This window comes from Zeugodacus cucurbitae, chromosome 2 (assembly GCF_028554725.1).
Source record: "Zeugodacus cucurbitae isolate PBARC_wt_2022May chromosome 2, idZeuCucr1.2, whole genome shotgun sequence".
NCBI classification, from domain to species: domain Eukaryota; kingdom Metazoa; phylum Arthropoda; class Insecta; order Diptera; family Tephritidae; genus Zeugodacus; species Zeugodacus cucurbitae.
In genome coordinates, this window is record NC_071667.1 from 58,793,912 (window position 1) to 58,812,234 (window position 18,323).

The 18,323-nt window shown below is 36.0% G+C and overlaps 1 protein-coding gene across 1 annotated transcript in view; it reads right to left on the minus strand.

Annotated features, from left to right (window-relative positions):
• Nucleotides 1-18,312, minus strand: part of LOC105214571 (endoplasmic reticulum aminopeptidase 2) — a 61,828-nt gene extending 43,516 nt beyond the window's left edge. Inside the window, exons 1-2 of the mRNA XM_054225338.1 lie at nucleotides 17,374-18,312; nucleotides 6,141-6,976 (exon numbers count right to left, since the gene is read on the minus strand). Coding sequence (XP_054081313.1) covers nucleotides 6,141-6,294 — 154 coding nt within the window. The 5' untranslated portion in view covers nucleotides 6,295-6,976; nucleotides 17,374-18,312. The remainder of the gene's footprint in view (nucleotides 1-6,140; nucleotides 6,977-17,373) is intronic.
• Between the last annotated feature and the right edge of the window lie 11 nt (nucleotides 18,313-18,323).

Here is an 18,323-nt window from a genome sequence, read left to right on the forward strand (position 1 = left end):
TTTTTATTCTTTTTTTTTGCAAATTGTTGTTGTGATTTTTCCAAATGAATGTGTAAGTATGTATTTATTGTTGAGTATGTAAGTGCATATTGTCAAATTGAATGCTTGGAAATGAGTGCGCTTCAGCGGAGTAGTAATTGTGAGGATTTGTGTGCGTAAATTATAAATGTTTAACTGTAGCGTATTTAACGGTATGTCAAATAAAAATAAATTTTACCATTTTTTAATGTGGAGAAAATAAATTTGGCGCTTAATTACTACCAGCTAGTTAAGTACCTCATAGTAGTCATAATTGTTCATTTAATATCTCTAAGAAGACATTTCGCATATGTGGTAATAGATTACAGCTTTAAGCTAGCTAAATGCGATCCTTTCGAAAGTGAGGTATTAAATCTGAGTACCGATTTTTTATACTCTCGCAACAAAAGTTGCTAAGAGAGTATTATAATTTTGTTCACATAACAATTGTTTGTAAGGCATAAAATTAAACGAGGGTTATATATTATATATCAAAATCGTCAGGATGACGGGACAATTTAAAATCCGGATGTCAGTCCGTTCGGCCGTCTGTCCGTGGAACGGATAACTGCAGTAAAAATTGAGATATCTTGACGAAACTTAGTACACGGGATCGGACCATTGCCACGCCTACAAAACGGTCCCGTCTCTAAATAAGTTTTTAGTTAATCGCAAAGCAATAAAGCTGTTAAAACCAAACTTTCTGCAGCACACATAAAAGAGGTAAAATCGATTAATAACTACGCCCACCTCCCATACTATGGTTAAGTTCAAAATTTCTAAAAGTGCGTTAACTCACTAACGGAAAACGACAGAAACACTAAATTTTACAGAAGAAATGGCAGAAAGAAAATGCACTCAGATTTTTTTGCAAAAAAAAAATACTTTCCATATAATTCGATTTTGAATTCCATCTGATTCCTTCATTTTATAATGAATACATAAGGAATCGATGAAGATAGTGGAATACAACTTTACACAAATACTGTATATGAGCTGTGGCTTCACTTGTGGAAAAATTGTCGAAATCATACAACATCTTTTCAAGGCCCCGGATATCGAACATGAAGAACTCAGTGCCTAAGGGTAAATCTCTCAGATATTTTAATGTAATTCAGAGAAATTTGTTTTCTTCTTATAGTGGGTCTCTGTCCAAAAAATTATTAAAATCGGTTCATAACTTCCCCTAGCTCCCATTTACCAAATGATAGGTTTTTCAAAAATACGGTGGGCAAGCTAAAAACTCAACTGCTAAATACAGCTACGTTATTTCACTGCTTTTTAAATAATTTTCTAATTCTATTTAATTTTACACTTCGTTTTTCAGTAAAAGGATTTACCCAAACCTCTCGGTGACATAATTAACAACGCTTGATATTTTGTTAAAAAAATGTTTTTTTTTTTTATTGAAACGTTAATATTTTATGAAAAATTAATTCAATTAATTTTCTCACATATGTTTTTGGAAATTGCTTCCCATTCCATCTTTATCTATCCGAATTGGCGTAATTTCCGATTTTGTTCAATCGAACCGTCTTTTTTATATTGCCCCAGAGATTTACAATAGGGTTCAGGTCTGACATGTACGAAGGCCAGTCTAATAAAGAGTATAGTAATATACTGGTGGTTATTTATATGACCATCAATTTTTGTTATAGGCCCAACCCTTCTCCATGACGTAACACGCCATATTATTATATTACCGCCGCCGTGCTTTAGTGTAGGAAGACTGTATTTGGTGTCAAATTCTTTACTTCACGCGTAGCTGTAAGACTCTCGCATATCGACAAAGCACCTTGAGTACCTCACACAATTTTTGACGGGGCTCAATTCTAGTCAGATAATTTTTCATGCTCAATCTACAAAACCTGGACAATAGAGGATAAAGTGGCTTGATGCATCCACTTCTCCTTCCTCCATACAACTTGACATGGTATCTAAGACTGATTTCGCAAATGGTATTTTTTGGGAACAAAGGACATTATAAATTTATATAAATTTCATTCATCAATTTCATTCATTTAAATTATATAAATTTTCATTAAAATGGTTTATATAAAGAACAAGTCAATCAGAAGAAAAGAATTATCAAACTCGTTTTCTTTACATATCATAAGAATAAATATAAAATTAAACCAAAAAATGTAGATTATATCCCTATTTTGGATTTTTCAGTAACTATATCCTGTAATTAATAATAATTATATTACAAAAGTCTTTTTTCGAATTTCGTAATCAAATATTTCAATTTTAGAGGCTAAATTCGAAAATCGGAGAATGCAATTTTTTTATTTATGTCTCTATCTCCCGGAAAAGTCAATAGCAGCCGAGTGTTGTACAGTGTTAAGAATCAATTAATTCTTGTGTTGGAAAACGATGAAATAATATCAGGCACCACAGATCTAACTCAAGAAAAACTGTCGGTGTTACTTCGTTTGTCAACAGAGGCTAACGCAATATATTCTTATTTAGTTGGAAACAACAACCTATGGAGAAGCATGACTGATGACTTCAGATGCCGATAGCTGTCATGCAGCAACCTGTGGATTGAAATATAAAAAGCATAGCAAACGAGAGACTTTTGATTAAATATTATTTGATGAAGAAATTGTGTTGTAAATCTATTTACTGGGCAAAAATTCAAGATAACCAAAGCTATTCACGAAAGGAGAACCTTGAGAGACCGTAAAACGTTAACCAAATAAGTCGAAAAGCCAAGCAAATTATAAAATAATAAATTCTTCGTTATCCTACACAAACATACACACCTACGCACTTGGGCTCTATTCATGTAACTATCAATAAAGTTTCAATAAATCGCACACAAAACGCCGGCAGGCAAAGATTGCCACAGATGACATTACATGAAAAGTGTCCGTTACAAATTTGATATAGCCCAAATCTGTCACGTTTCATTTTTATAACACCACTGACAATGGTGACCAAACAATAAATGGTGGACAAACTGACTAACAAGCAGAGACGAGATAAAATACATAGTAGTTAGAAAGACGTGAATTTTCTACGATGAATATAGCAGCAATGAGATGGTACCCTGTAGGAATGTGAAGTCAATTTTGAACGGTTTCGTTTATTTACACCGGCTGCAATGTTTATAATTGATTTCACGATGCAACCTTCAATTCAAGGCTTTTTACTAACCATCTTCATATTTCGAAGTAAGGCAGGCAGTTAGTTAGCCTTCCATATCTGTCAGTTGCTCTGATGTGTCATATGAGGGTCAAATTTCTTGCAGGGTACTTACATATATACATAGTTTACTGCAAGGAGCAATTGTAACAGCGGTAACTTCTGTTCTCAAGATTTTCTTTTCATTTTTTCAATTCTTTTGCACCGAGCAAACAGTACAGTGCAATGCCTTCGCGAATCTTTAAAGTTGCCATCAGACTTTTATACTTCGTTTTCGTTAGTTGACGGACCTGATGATGGGTGTGCTGATGTTGGCGACGCGTCTGTGTTTGCAAATTAACCGACAATTTTGCGACCACAAATATAAATGAACCAAATGCAAACTTTCGCCAACTGCGACGAAGCCGCTCCCAGTCAGCAAACAAGAAAGGCATAAAAATTAAGTGGAGAACCAAACGAAGAAAGGCTGGCTTTTGCTGTCTAGTCCAGTTGCAAATCAGGCTGTTGCCGTTTTAAGGGTGACTACGACTATTGCAAATGCATTACTCACTGTCGTCGAGTACCCCACGATTTTGACGCCCCTTCCTGCTTGCTTCTGACAGCTTAACTCCGTATGACAACTTAAATATGCTGCGTTAATTCTACAAAGAATCTACCGTGCTCGTTCGTATGTATGCGGCTCACGTGCTCCGCTGCTGTCGTTGCTCTTGTTATTGTTGTTATTTGTGGTTTGGTGTTGTTGTGTTCATAATTAAAAATGACGAGAAAATTTTGTATGTGTTGATGAATAAATTCCACAACAATACCAACAAAAGCAATAAGCAATGAAAGGGAACGTTTTGGAACGTTTAGCGCGAAAACGTGTGGCATACCAAGGAGCGTAGCCTTTGTTGCCAACCCAGTAGCGTGTGGAGTAGGATTTCTTGGAAAAATGGCGCTTAATTCAGGCGCTTAATTCAGGCGCTTTTTTAATCATCTGTTCAAAGGGGATTTTCAACCGGGAGTATCATCGAAATGTGCATAATATTATGGCTACAACTTTACTTCCGCCGTTTTTTTGTAAATTTAATTTTTTTGTATAAAAATGGTTACAAATGTCGATGAGCCTCAGACGCACTTTTCTTGGTATTAAAAAAGAAAAGCAAAATTTCCTGCAAATGTCGAGAACTCGGCTCAAAAAGTGATATTTTCAGTTGAGAATAAGTTTGCGATACAAACAGATCTCTACAAATATTTTGTTGGATTAATGTTGACACAAATGTCCAAGATCGATATAAACCGATTTAATCGTCCAGTGCTTGACCCTAGAGACATCTATTGAAAAACGGCGGAAGCAGAGTTGTTGGCCAATACATTTAGTAGAATCGGGAGATCGCAGAAAACTTAAAACCAGAAATTAACTAAAAAATCTCCCGATCTGTCCACCTGTATTTTTTTTATTTTTTTTCAAAACTTAAATATCCGATTCGAAGGATATAAAGGCCACAAAAGTACATTCGTTTAATTTATTCACCAAACAGTCTTCGCCAATTTTGTTGAGATGCCTTCTCAAACATATGTACGAGTATATAGTCATTGCTTACCACGACCGAAAAGATCTTATGTTAAACCTGTAGTATTATCATCTAACAAATATGAATAATTGCGGACTAGTAATTTGAATTTTCGCAGATGTCGGCTTCTCTGATGTGGCTTCAGGGAAAATGGTTGAAAATAAGTTAAGCGACAAATTGCAGGAGTGCAATTAAGCAATTGTTCTCTTTATATACATAGGTATCATTGTACTAACATTCCTTTTTGTTTTTTGTGTGCTTCTTCGCTAGCGCTTGGTTCTAGTTTTACGAATCGTTCGTTCTATTAACTCTGCAATTCGTTTTCTATTCCCGCTAGAAGCAATTGGAAATGAAGAGGCTTATTATTGCCGTGCAAGAATCAAGCGAAATGAAAGTAAAACCCGCGAAAGGATGTAGGAGTGCGGTTAAACCCACAAAAAAAACGTAAAAACCTGAAGCTGCGATGTAGGGAAATTATAGTTAGGTTAGGTTCAGAGGCTGACCCTTACATTCAAGTGTTGTGAAGAATCCTACTTGGGCAGCTAAAGGTGCCGATCCATTGTGATACCAAAAGTCTCCTAGTATATATCGTTAAATATACCTAGATATTTGAACCTCAGTCTTGCGAACGCTGGATAATGGAGGAGAAAAAGTTTCCATCTCTCCTTCCTTCAAACAGCTATGACAGTTTGCATCCGACATGATTCCTAGTCTCACCTAATGTCAGAGTCCAGCTATACTACTCTGGACTAACTGTTTCGCAACCGAAAGCTCTATTGATCCAGCACTAGAATACAAGAGGACAACTCATTCCCGGCTTGTTTCCAGCCTGAGGAAAAAGGGATGCGGGTGCCTTATTGGCATCCTTGTAGCTCAAATTCCCAATGCCGAGGGACTTAGAAGTCCTATTTTTACGTTGCAAAAGGTAACAGTCTAAAGTAACTTTATCTTGCAACATCGAAGATATGACTGTAAACGGCAACAAAAAGACCAAGACTTAGATACAAATATATTGGATTTATATATTCTTTCACTACTTAAGAGATGTGTATTGATATTGAGGAACAATGACATATGTCTCGAGGTTTATGCCAGCTCCAAGCGAGTACTAAACATAAAATTTATATACAGCAAAATTCATTACTTCGAACTAATGATCTACTGAGTTTGATTAACATTCTCCAGTACACTGTAGATTAAATTTTACACCAAATTCACCAAATTTATAATGCATTTCTGTACTGCAAATATCGATGAAAAAATATTTATTTTCTGCCTTTAAGAAACCACTTTTCTTTTATTGTCTATAACGCTGCCTCTTCTAGTTTGCTGTAACCTTGGCACTTAAGCCAACGGGCGCACCCACTGCAGCTCGCATAAATTTACTCTAGTGTCATTAATATGTTTAAATTTACTTACCGAAAGTCACACCGTTCGTTTGCTTTTCTTTATCCTTTTCCTTTTCCTTGTCGATTTTTTCGCCACCCAACGGCTCCAGCTCGATGCCATCCATTGTGGCCACCTTGTAATCTCGTTTCGACATATTGCCGCAACAAAATCCACAACATAACATTGGTGAAATGCGCTTTTTCCCCTTCGCACTCAGGTTGACAGAAAATTAAGTAAAATTGACAGGATTTGACAAAATTTGCGGAAATTGCCGACAAACGTGCAGCAGCAGTCGAGTCAGCCAGCCGAACTATATGGATGATGATGATGATGCTTGTGTATGTGTCTCGTTGTTGTTGTTGTCAACTCGGTTCAACACCAACGGATGTGCCGCAAGCAAGTAGACACGAATTATTACTTTGTGTGTTATTGTTGTTGTTGCTGAAGAAAGGTTGGTAAAGTGCAAAATGTCAATTTGTGGAGTACCAAAAGTGGTATGGTTTCTACTAAGGCCCGTGCTTGAGACACTAAACGAAAATCTGGTATGTACGAGAACTACGTTTTTCAGTTTGACGTCTTGTCGGTTTTGTGGATATGTGTTTATGTGTCTTTAAAGTGCTACTGCTGTTAGATTTTACATATGTTGGGATATTGTATGGCACAGCTAAAGGTATCTATAGTCTTTCTACATGTGTTTCTTTTATCGTAAAATATTATTTGCAAATTTTGTATTTTTTTTTTAATTTATTTCTACAAAAATTTTGGTGGGGTCGGTTTCTGGATTCAACTACTACTTGTTTGTAAATTTTTTATTTATTTTGTAAAATATGTTAATGTAAATTTTCTTGTAGATAGAAGCTGACGATCTGCAAAGAAAGAAATATTATTAAAAAAGAAATTATATGAAATATAATGTCATGATTATCTAGTATATCTGATCTTCAGCTAAATTTACGTGCTAACGAATTAAAACTATAATAGGGATGAAATATAGTAAATAAACATTCATATTGATTTATCTCTATACATGTATAAAGGGTTTTTCAAAAGGGACGCTATAAAAGTGTACCAATCACGACGCCATATTTTTCTCGCTCTTTTGACATTTCTCTTCAGTAGGGTTTGCCATTTCATCATGAAAGATATATGATCCAACAACGAATCGAAATTATTAAAATTTACTACCGAAATTCTGAATTAATGGCCTCAACTTTACGGGCTCTTCGTCCAATTTATGGTCGGCTCATTTCTGGCTGAATGGCTTCGTCAATAAGCAAAATATGCGTTGTATAAAAAAAATTTCGGTTTGGTGCGGTTTATAAGCCGACAGCGTCATTGGGTCGTACTTCTTCCGTGATGTTCAAGACCAGCACGTTACTGTGAATAGGAATCGCTACCGCTCAATGATAACCGACTTGGAGAATATGTGGTTCGAACAGGACGGCGCCACAAGCCACACAGCGAATGTCACAATCGATTTATTGTAAACAAAGTTTGGTGAACGTGTTATCTCACGAAATGGCCCCATCAATTGGCCGCCTAAGTCTTCTGATTTGACGCCGTTAGATTATTTCCTATGGGGCTACGACAAGTCTATGGTCTATGCCAACAAGCCAGCGACGATTGATGAACTTCGTACGAATATCGTACGTGAAATTGCAGCAGTATCGGCCGATTTATGCTTGAAAATCGTCGAAAATCGGGTTCAGAGTCTGGACTTCTGCAAGCGTGCCCATGGTGGTTATGCAACAGAAATCGAGTTCCATACATGATGGCAGCGAATGCACTTTCACAGGAATAAAGAATCTTTGATTTTCTTATTTATAAAAAACTTTTTTAGCGCTCTTTATAAGTCCCTTTGCAGGACTTCCATTCAAATAGTATCTGAATCCAAGCTAAGCGTACAACTTCGAACCACTAGAGCTTAATTAAGCAAAACACATTTAGAAAGTTAGCCGATTTATTCGGCTAACAAGTATCTGTATCTCTTAGTGAGCATTTACTGCCTATTTTAGACATCAGTGAACCCATAAATCAAATTTCTTAATTATTATTATTCGGTATAAAATATGAAATAAACAAAAATGAAGAAAGAACTATTGAGCTGTCACATAACCACGTATGCCGTCGTGTATGGAAGCCTAGTTAGATCTCTTAATATGTATCCGTCTTTTCACGACATGTTCATAACCTTGAGTATCCCCAGTTAATTTATGTCAAGAAGATAACCTCAATTCGTACAGGTATGGACCTCGTAAAGCTCGTAAAGTTATGGACCTTGTAAAGCTAGGCCCGCTTGTGGTCGTCTCATACAGCTTAGGCGTTTATTACTTTCAAGTCAACACTTTGCGGAGCATTTTGTTATGTCAGCTGTTAAACTAATTTGTATTCAATATTTCTACGAAATATTACAGTCGTTATTCGGCTATATATTCGGTTCCGGTGTGGATAGAAGTGACTCTCTTGTTAGGTTTTCCATTCCAATGCCTCACTATCCTAATTTTTCTTTTGTATAAAGGTTCTTTAAATCTTGCTATATAATCTATGAAAGAAATAGGTGATTTTATAAAGGAACATACTTCCGCTAGAACTTCCCTTTGTCTGTCGAAACGCTTCAACATAACTTTCAATATTTATTAAATAAGTTCGATGTCAAACTTTTCGAAGAAAATTGGATTTTTTATAGTGTGGGTGTGCACAATACGGAATTATAAATGCTTTACATCTCTTTCAATACCCTCTTTAATTCATTTTATTATCTACAACTTTTGCTTAACTCATCGCCTTCAATCGCCAAGCAGAATCGATATGTCTCACTTTAAACTTTTAATAACTTGTCGTTCGTCAGACTTTGTACTCTCGATAACCTGCACTACTTGGGTGCACAGATGTGAAGGGTAGTGGTTGGTTGTGTGCACAAACGATGAGGTGAATTGACAAACTCAGCGCTTGCTGATGCCACGCCTCACCTTCTTCAGCTGCACTCACTCACGGCATGGATGCGCTTTTCGGAATTCCCTTTTAGCCGGCAGTTACCTGAAGCATATTTCGTGTAGGCACCAGTAGACAATCACGCTCAGAAGAACACTACAAACTATGAACTGCAATGCACTACACTACACTGCCTGTTAAAAGTATATTGCAACAATAATAACAACAACAGCAAAACTAATATGTAACACTGATGATGGCGTTGACACAACATATCAACTCTCATCACTTAACAACAACAACTATCCGAAGGCTCATATACATATACAAACAAACATACAGTTCACTGAGTCACTTCAGCTGTGTAGCGGTACATCAAGAGTGGAGCGGTCGTTGAACTGCACATTTGGTTTGTGCAAACTTTTGTATTTGTGTTTGCAATTTTTTCGCTGTATGTGGATGTGTGTTTGTGCCGTTGAGTGCACTATATATTTCCGGCAGTAAGTAACCGGTGTATTGGCCGGAATTTGTACTTTACTCATTTTTTTTAGCTGCTAAGTTTTTCGTTTTCTTATTTTTCATTGTGCATTGTTACACACGCCGAGCATGTTTTCTTCTACTTCAACTTGCTTTTATTGCTCCACCTCCTGCTCTGCAACAAATGAAACATTGCTGCTGCAACAAACCGAGCTTCATACATACATCACATTCCATAAGCTAAACAGTCTAAAAGTTGCTTTTATTATTATTATTTTTTTTTGCCCGATCCAGTTGTAATATGCCACAAGTTGCAATAAAACTGCAAAAAAGTCAGAGTATGCAACCCAAACTAGTAGAAGAAAAAAAAAATCGCAAGAAATTAAAACAAAACAAACAATAGCAGGGAGTAAGAGCCGAGCACAATGACAAACAACGAAAAGAACATGCTTTAATAGATGATTACGCTTTGTGTTTGTAATAAACGCAAAGAAGGAGGTTAATGTGTTTCAGAAAATCGCTCGAAGCGATAAGCTATGCCATGGTAATGTGATGGTGGTGAGCACCTATTGCCACCTGTAATTTTATATGTGAGCAGTAAGGTTAGTAACTGGTTACAAGAGTGCTTACTTTGTACGTTTCAAAGTAATTTATATTCGGTATACTGGGACTAGGGGAAGATCGGGTCTGATTTCATTTAATTTTGGCACAAAACCAAAAAACATGCTTGACAACACAATTTTAATAAGATATATTTAGTAAAGAGTTAACTGATGTAACAAGTTGAGGGAAGTGGGGCTGAGGTCAGGCTATCACCGGGATCATAACTGGCGGATAGAGAATGGCTTATGTAATAGTAATACGCAGCCCCCGACCAATAGCTGCAGGCGAAGAGGGTTTGGTCTAAAAAGCCTCATGCGTCCAATGAATCTCCGGCGAAGGTGCGTACAGATGCCGCCTCTAACTAAGCATCCACAATCCCTACAGTGGTTTCATCGAGTGAGAACATACCCGCGAGAGAGAGGCAACGAAGCAACGAGGGATCAACCCAGCGGTCAGTACTTCAATGTGCTTAGATTCTGTCGTAAAGCCCATCAGAATCGAGTCCAGTAAGATTTTGATTATGGTTTACTGGAAACACGGAATGGATTAGTTTGACATATGGTTGATGAGAGCAGCATTCTGCCACTTCGGTAGGTTAGAGTGAAATCTCATCGAAATGATTTGCGCCCGAATCTGCTTCTGAACATAAACTCTCATAAGAACCTGTGTCAACTCTCGAGTGGCCTCCCTGCTCCCAGAGATAACCACGGGGTTTATATAGGGCTACTGTTACAATGTGCGGAGATAGCGTCTGAAGCGGAGACCCATTAGCAAAAAAAATGTAAACACCACAACAACAAAAATCACAGCCGAAAAAACAACACGAAACACAACAAAACAAAAACGACCAGAAGAGGATATACTGCGCGTTTCCCGTAGGGCTAGTAGGATACTTAGGTCCCTCAGACAAAGCTGGAGAAACGACAGTCGAAAGAGAAGCCTTTAATAAAAGGCCCATTATTAACGGTAGAGTCTCTGTATTTCATTAAGATATCTCAATTTGTTCACTTCTTTCTTGCTTGGAAGACTTTCGGAAAATACTTGGGATACTGTAACGTATGGACAGTATTACCTTCTGAGCGTGTGGATAAAAAAATACCTCTAATAAAATGGATAGTCTTCATCTAAATAAAATAAAAATCTAATCCTCTACTAAAAGTCTAATAACCAACATGAGCTTCACAGTCTCCCTCATTGCTGGGTAAAGGCCCTCCGACAGCTGCGCGTGTGCATTCAGGTCGCAACCATTAAAAGGAATCACACTTGAAAAGAAAATGATTCCGTGTGCATATTGCATACAGTTTTCCACATACATACATACAGAAATCCATCTTCCAGCACTCTGCCCCACACACACCATATCTACTTGTAAACGGACAAAAGTACATGTGTATTTATTTATAGAGTAGAAAATCTATTTGCTCAGCAACTTTACTTGCCACTGTGCTTAAGTAAACCCATTTCCGTTAGGAACACTTCGATGCGTTCGAATACTCCCATTTCAAGTGGCAGCAGACTGGCAAAAAAGCAAAAAAGTTGAAATAAAAGAACTACAATCATTTTTCTTCGGCAGCAAAGTTTTCTTGATAAATGAGAAACGCTTACAGGTGTATTTCATTCTTTCAGTAAGATGCTAACTCGTATGTGTGTGTAGAGTTGTTAACTGAAAGGAGCTGCAGGCACTATTAGGGCTCTCATAAGTAAAATGAAGAAAATGTTCATTTCTAAATTGCTGTATTTTGTATCTGTATCTAAATCGGTCTAATAATATCCAGATCAAAATCAGTACATCTATGAAGGATAAACTCAAAAAAATATGAAACAACTGATCAACCTGTCTCCGTTTATAAGAGGGCGGTCTAATAAATATCTATATCTATAAAAAACTAAAATGTTGGAGTAATGGGACCTCTCAAAATAGTCCCGTTTTATCCGGATACATATAACTTCGCGATGAACTTCTTTAACCGGTCTTATAGATAGAGTTAGAGCCCCATTGAATTCAAATTATTGCCTCGTGAGTTGGAAAAGTGAAGAAGACGCACGGGTTTACGGTCTACCAACACGAGATCTTGGACTTTTGGTCATGTTTTTTTTCGTGGTATTCGTTTTCAGCGTTTCTTAGACTATTTCCAAGTCCTCTATGATTTTATTGCATGTTTTCCTTGTAAGAACCAGGACTGGATTCACCGACCGATATTGCTCTCTTTCCATTTTTCTGAAATCAGCGGTCAAAGCAAAACCGTAAGTCAAATTCAACTGGTTAAAATTTGACAGTAAACGTCTACTAGAATGTTCTACATGATACCCATACTGTGAGGTTAAATGCTCATTGGACCAATACATGAAGTAAGTACTTGCTTTTAAACCCCAGGATCATTTGGCAGCTTTCAAATATGGAGTTTTTATATTACCAAGCCTAGAAGCTCAAGGTAAAGACTTAGTTAGAATAGTATATATGTACATATATTATAAATCTTCACGAAACTGGGACCAAATTGGTGATGCCAGATCGCTTAAGCAACGACAACTATTCAAAAATGAAACTGAGAGGGATATTTTCTATAGAATACCTTTATTAAGACCATTCTCGCTGTAACTTCAAGTGAACATTTCAATGAAACAAAAGAGTGCTTTCAAAGTCTTCTAACTGGTATATATAAATTAAAAGTACCTTTTATTCATGTTTTAATTCGCCCATAGGTTCACGCTTTCATGAATAGACTCAACCACGCCCACCAAACGTTTCAACATATTGTTGCATCCGCCAATTCATCTTCTGGATTCCATCAACATTAACTTTCCCCCACGAATATAAAACACTTTCCGCTGTTGGACTGAGTATGAATATACTATATGTACTAAATACGAGTATATCGAAAGTTAACTGTAAAAAATAACAAACAATAGAAAAACAAACAACAACCGCACAGACAGCCATCCATACATGCATACCGTTTGCCGCTGGGCGAACAAACAGCGCGCCAAACAACTGCAACTGGCCTTTACTGCCAGTGCCTAGTGAAAACGACAATTCCTTTAGCAGGACCCAGGGGCTGGAGTTAAAGTGCAGTAAACGATGGTCATACCAATTTCAAAATACATGCTTCCAACACTACGTCCCAACGAACGAATGAACATTGATACGGTTGTTTTAATGTAGCCAAGCTCTATAACACCAACACCAAGCCACATTCGTCGGTTAAGCCAGACATTGTAAATGGTCATTGGGGGCTCGTATACATTTGGTTAGCAACGAAGCTGGAAAGCAGTAGTGTCTAAAGTGTTTGCGATGAATGGCCAAATGGCAAGTGGCAAATGGAGTCGAGTCTGTCGCTATGCCATTGCGTTCACGACCCTTTACAGTGTGGCAGTCCACCATGCGCCGCCACTCCCTTCGTTGGCCATTGTTTTGGTTTGTCTGATGTCGTTGTTGTTTGTTAGCTTGTTGTTTATGGTGTTCGGTGGCTTTTGTTGCTATTACTACTGTTGTGGTGTGCCATTGTACATTTATTTTTTTACCTCTTATTGAAATTTTTTATTTGTTTTCTATTTTGGTGCCGGTGCACAAAGGTTTGACGCGCCAAAAATGCATTTGTTTCATGCAAATACACGAGGAGATAATGGTCGAACGAAAACAACAAGACGTCATGTGTCCACCGCAAACGCAATGCAGTCAACGTTTGTTGTTTGACGTTTTGTTTGATTTATTTACACTCACCATTTTATTTTATTTATTGACTTCCGTTTTGTTTTGGCCGCATTTTGTTTACCTTCGAAATGACATTTGTTAAATGACATCCGTGGGTAATAAAATTTGAGAAGTTTGTGCTTTTTATTAACAATTATATAAATAGAAACGTCCGATTGAATGTGTACATACATACTACATACGAGGTTGGTCCGATACGTTTATTAAGGTTTAATTCTCAACATAGAACTCTTTTAGCTCGATACAATGCTCCAACTTTTTTAACCTGTTTGAAAAATATGATTTCGTAAGTCTCCAGTGACGATGGTAACCTCGACACAATTTGAATACGGCGAAGGCAGTGGAGATCCTTCGACAATCGGATTCACGACGAATCAGCACAATAATTCGGAATAGTAGCGCTCCGTTTTGCTCTTCTCCAAGCAGTCGATGTAGATTACATCTCATCAATCCCAGATAATCACTACAGGTCACTTTTCGACCTAAAGGAAAGTCTTCTTCCTTCTTCAAAATTCGAAATGCGATCACGTTGCAACACATTAACCTATTTTTGGACGGTACAATTCCAGAATAATATTCTCTCACCATATAAATGGAAGCTAGAATGCGTTCATTGATTTCTATTCCAAGATCTTCAAAAATCAGGAATCGAGTCTCCAACTAATATTTCACTTTATAATTCGGCTAAAATTCAAGAATAACTTGCTTCCACATCCAAATTTACAAGTCCGATTTGGCTAACGACATTAAATTTACGATAGTAGATTTCAACACCTTCGGCTGCTTATTTACTTATTGGGTCACCCTCGTATATATATAGTGGCAGGAAATATTTGCATAAACTATTTTTGTCTATGCAGTCAACGTGTCAAATAGGTATATTTATTTTTAAACGCTTTTAATAAAAGTTTGACACAATGCCGAGTAGAGAGCTCACCGAAAGGGGTTGCATGTGTAAACCAAATATATTCATATGGATTTTCAAATTGAAACTACGTGACCTTGACAATTTTGTTAAAGCTTTTACTGTGAAAATTAATATCTTAAATTTTTGATCGATTAAAATTTGTTGAATTCTTTTACATTTAATTTGGAAACTTGCTGTAATGACTGTCCATACAGTAGTTTAATCTCAGAAGCTCTTTCTTATGTAGATAGAACTATTGTGGAGTTTGTACTAGACATTTTGTGTAGTCCTTGCTATAAATCCTTTGTCAAAAAGTCCTAATCTATGTAACTTTTTTATACTCTCGCAACAAAATTGCTAAAGAGATCTAATAGTTTTGTTCACATAACGGTTGTTTGTAAGTCATAAAACTTAACGAGTGAGTTATATATACCAAAGTCATCAGGGCGGCGAGTAGAGTTGAAATCCGGATGTCTCTCTGTCCATCCGTGCAAGCTGTAACTTGAGTAAAAATTGAGATATAATGATGAAATTTGGTACTCGTATTTCTTGGCACTATAAGAAGGTTAAGTTCGAAGATGAGCGAAATCGGACCACTGCTACACTACCACACCTACTTCCTTTTGAAGTCGATCTGAATAGTTTACTTTACAATATAAAAAGTAAGAACCAGCGAAGATATCTTAATAGAACTTAGCACAAATACTGCATATAGTGTGGCATAGCTCTTCTAAAAATCGCCGACATCGGATCATAAGTATTCAAGGTATTCTATATATCGAACATGCGGACCTCAGAGCTGCGAATACATTTTTTTCTGAAAATATCGGTAAATCTCTCAGATATTTTGAAGAAATTCAGAGGAAAAATGAATGAAGTCGGGTCATAACTTCGCCTAGTTCCCATATACCTAACGTTAGGGATTTTCAATTGATTTTATACCTATATATGCCGAATATGTGAGTCAAATTCTGTGTTATATTAATAACATTAAATAAATAAACTACGAGATTATAAAATGTTCAGTTACACCCGACCTTAGCCCTTCCTTACTTGTTATATTTTCATATTAAAATTTTGCAAAATATAAAAAAATTATATAGAAAATTACAATATTTTTTAACTTAAATACTGAAATGATCTTTTTAATACAATCTATCACATATTTTACAGTGAAAAAGTCACGAAAATTTTTTTTCCTAACCATAAAATAAAAAAATTTACCAATTAATATATAAAAATAATTTATCAATTCGAAAATATGTAATACTCTACTTTAGCTCAATTTAAATGGTCCACAATATCATACTATAATCGGATTTCTAAGTCAAAAATCTTTTTTGAAACCTTTGTTATGAGTCGAACCAGTTTTCATTTCCGTTTGAGGAGAATAATCTCAATTCTGTCACTATTTAACGTTCTAATATTCTCAATCTGCATTAAATGTATTTCAAAATATAGTTAGAAAAAGTCTTTAATGCTAACGGCAATAAAATATAGTCCAGACATATTTATAAACTTTTAATGCTTTGCTAAATTCACTGCAAAATTATTTTCTACCGCTCGTTAAATGTTTTCGCTCTCTTTAACGCAACAAATGAACGTGACGCATCTGCGATAAATCAACAGTTTTTTTATATGTACCAGCAGGTGTATATTAATGTACATATACATATACATGTATGCATATTCCTTTGTATATTGCGGCAAAATGTTAATCCTCACACCTATGTGTAAACATATTCATAATTTTATATATTCATCTACATATGTATATGTATGTATTTACACATAAATTTGCGGCAACTTTTACTTGTGCCATGACAGTGTAGCTTTTATACTTACTACATACATACATATATGTATGTATCGTGTGAAGTCGACAATTTATGCGCCTGTATGTGTTTTTACAAATCACATCCTGCCATCATAAGCACACGCTAAACTTATATGCATGCGTAAACGTAAATATATATTTACATATACATATATATGTATTTATATATATACATATATACACACAAGTACGACAATATGCTCAGAGAGTTCCATCAAAGTGACAGGAGTATCAGCGCTAAATTCTTGCAAATCGTTTTGCTATTTCCAAACAACTCTTGTAAATATATATAGTATTTGTATTCATAGCGTATATCTTAAATATAGTATATACTATACAAATGCATGTGTGTGTTAATGAAAATTAGTAGTCAGTAGCTTTTTATATGAATTTACTAAAGCTATTGTATACATTTAGGCGCCAGAGCAGGTAGAATACCCAGAGCAGGTAGAATACCTGTACTTACACATACATTTGCTTGTATGTATGTAAATGCATTTGCAAACTGCGTAATTCATGGTGTTGAACATTTCAATTTCGAATACATTTTTTTTAATTCTTTCTCAAGTATACTTACAATAAACAATGTGTAATAAAACAGTTACAATAAAAAAAAATATTATAAAAACCAATTTTTATGCTTTTTTACCTCTACTTTCTTCTCTCTTCTTTACAAATCGACCTTATAAATAAGAGTAATACTCACAGCTATTACTTTTTGTTACTAATTTAATCAATATTTTCGCATTACAACAGAAAAAAGTAAATATTTTCTCCATTTTAAACGCATATTTACCTAAATTTTTGTCTACAGCATTAAATATCACCGTTAATATGCAAAGTTCTCTTTTAATTTGTTTGATCACTTGTTTTTTCGAAATACGATATGTTGTTGCACTTATTCCCTGCTGTTTGTTGGTCAAGTCCCTTAACAATTACACACACACACACCACTTCACAAAAAATATCAATAAATATTTGCTTGCATTAAAGCAGTTGGTATTGCGTCTTTACCACTTTCACAACACACACTTTTTACGGCACATACAACACGCAAACAAAAAACACAGGTATATATGTGGGTATATGTATAATATACGAACGACTTTTTTGCTTTTATGCTTTAACAAATTAATATTTTGTTTTTATTATATTATTTTTTGCTCTTAACACAATGTCGATTTTGGCTTAAACACAATAAAATTTATAAATATTTGTCGCGTTAATGCAGTTGAAAGCGAAAATTAGAATTCTTGTGCGATTGCTAATGATTTGCTTGAAGTTTTATATTGTAGATTTGAACAAAACAGAGAACACAGCCATTTGCCACAAAGGACTTGCTCTTTCTGAACAAACCAAACAAAATGCGAAGCTCCTGTGCGCGAATTCAATTCACATCGCATCTGCAAAGTTTCAAAAACTTTCGTCTTCGTTTTTGCTCCCCAAAAGGTGAGATGTGCGCGAGTAAAAGCGCTTTCGAGGAGGCTGAACTTGTTTTTGGGGGTGGCAAATGTGGTGGTGTTGGTGCGTGTTGTTGTAGTACTGGTTCGTGCGCTCTTCTGCCAATGCACCCTCTTTCCACCCCCATGCAGTTTAGCTCTCAATTGCAGATTTAATAAATATGCTCAGGAATTTAATTTTTCATACTTTCTCCCAACTGCTTTTCATACGCATTCCACTTTCCAGTAGCGATTTGCGGAGAGTGCAATTAATTGTACAACAAAATGTAATGCGGAATGTAGCTTA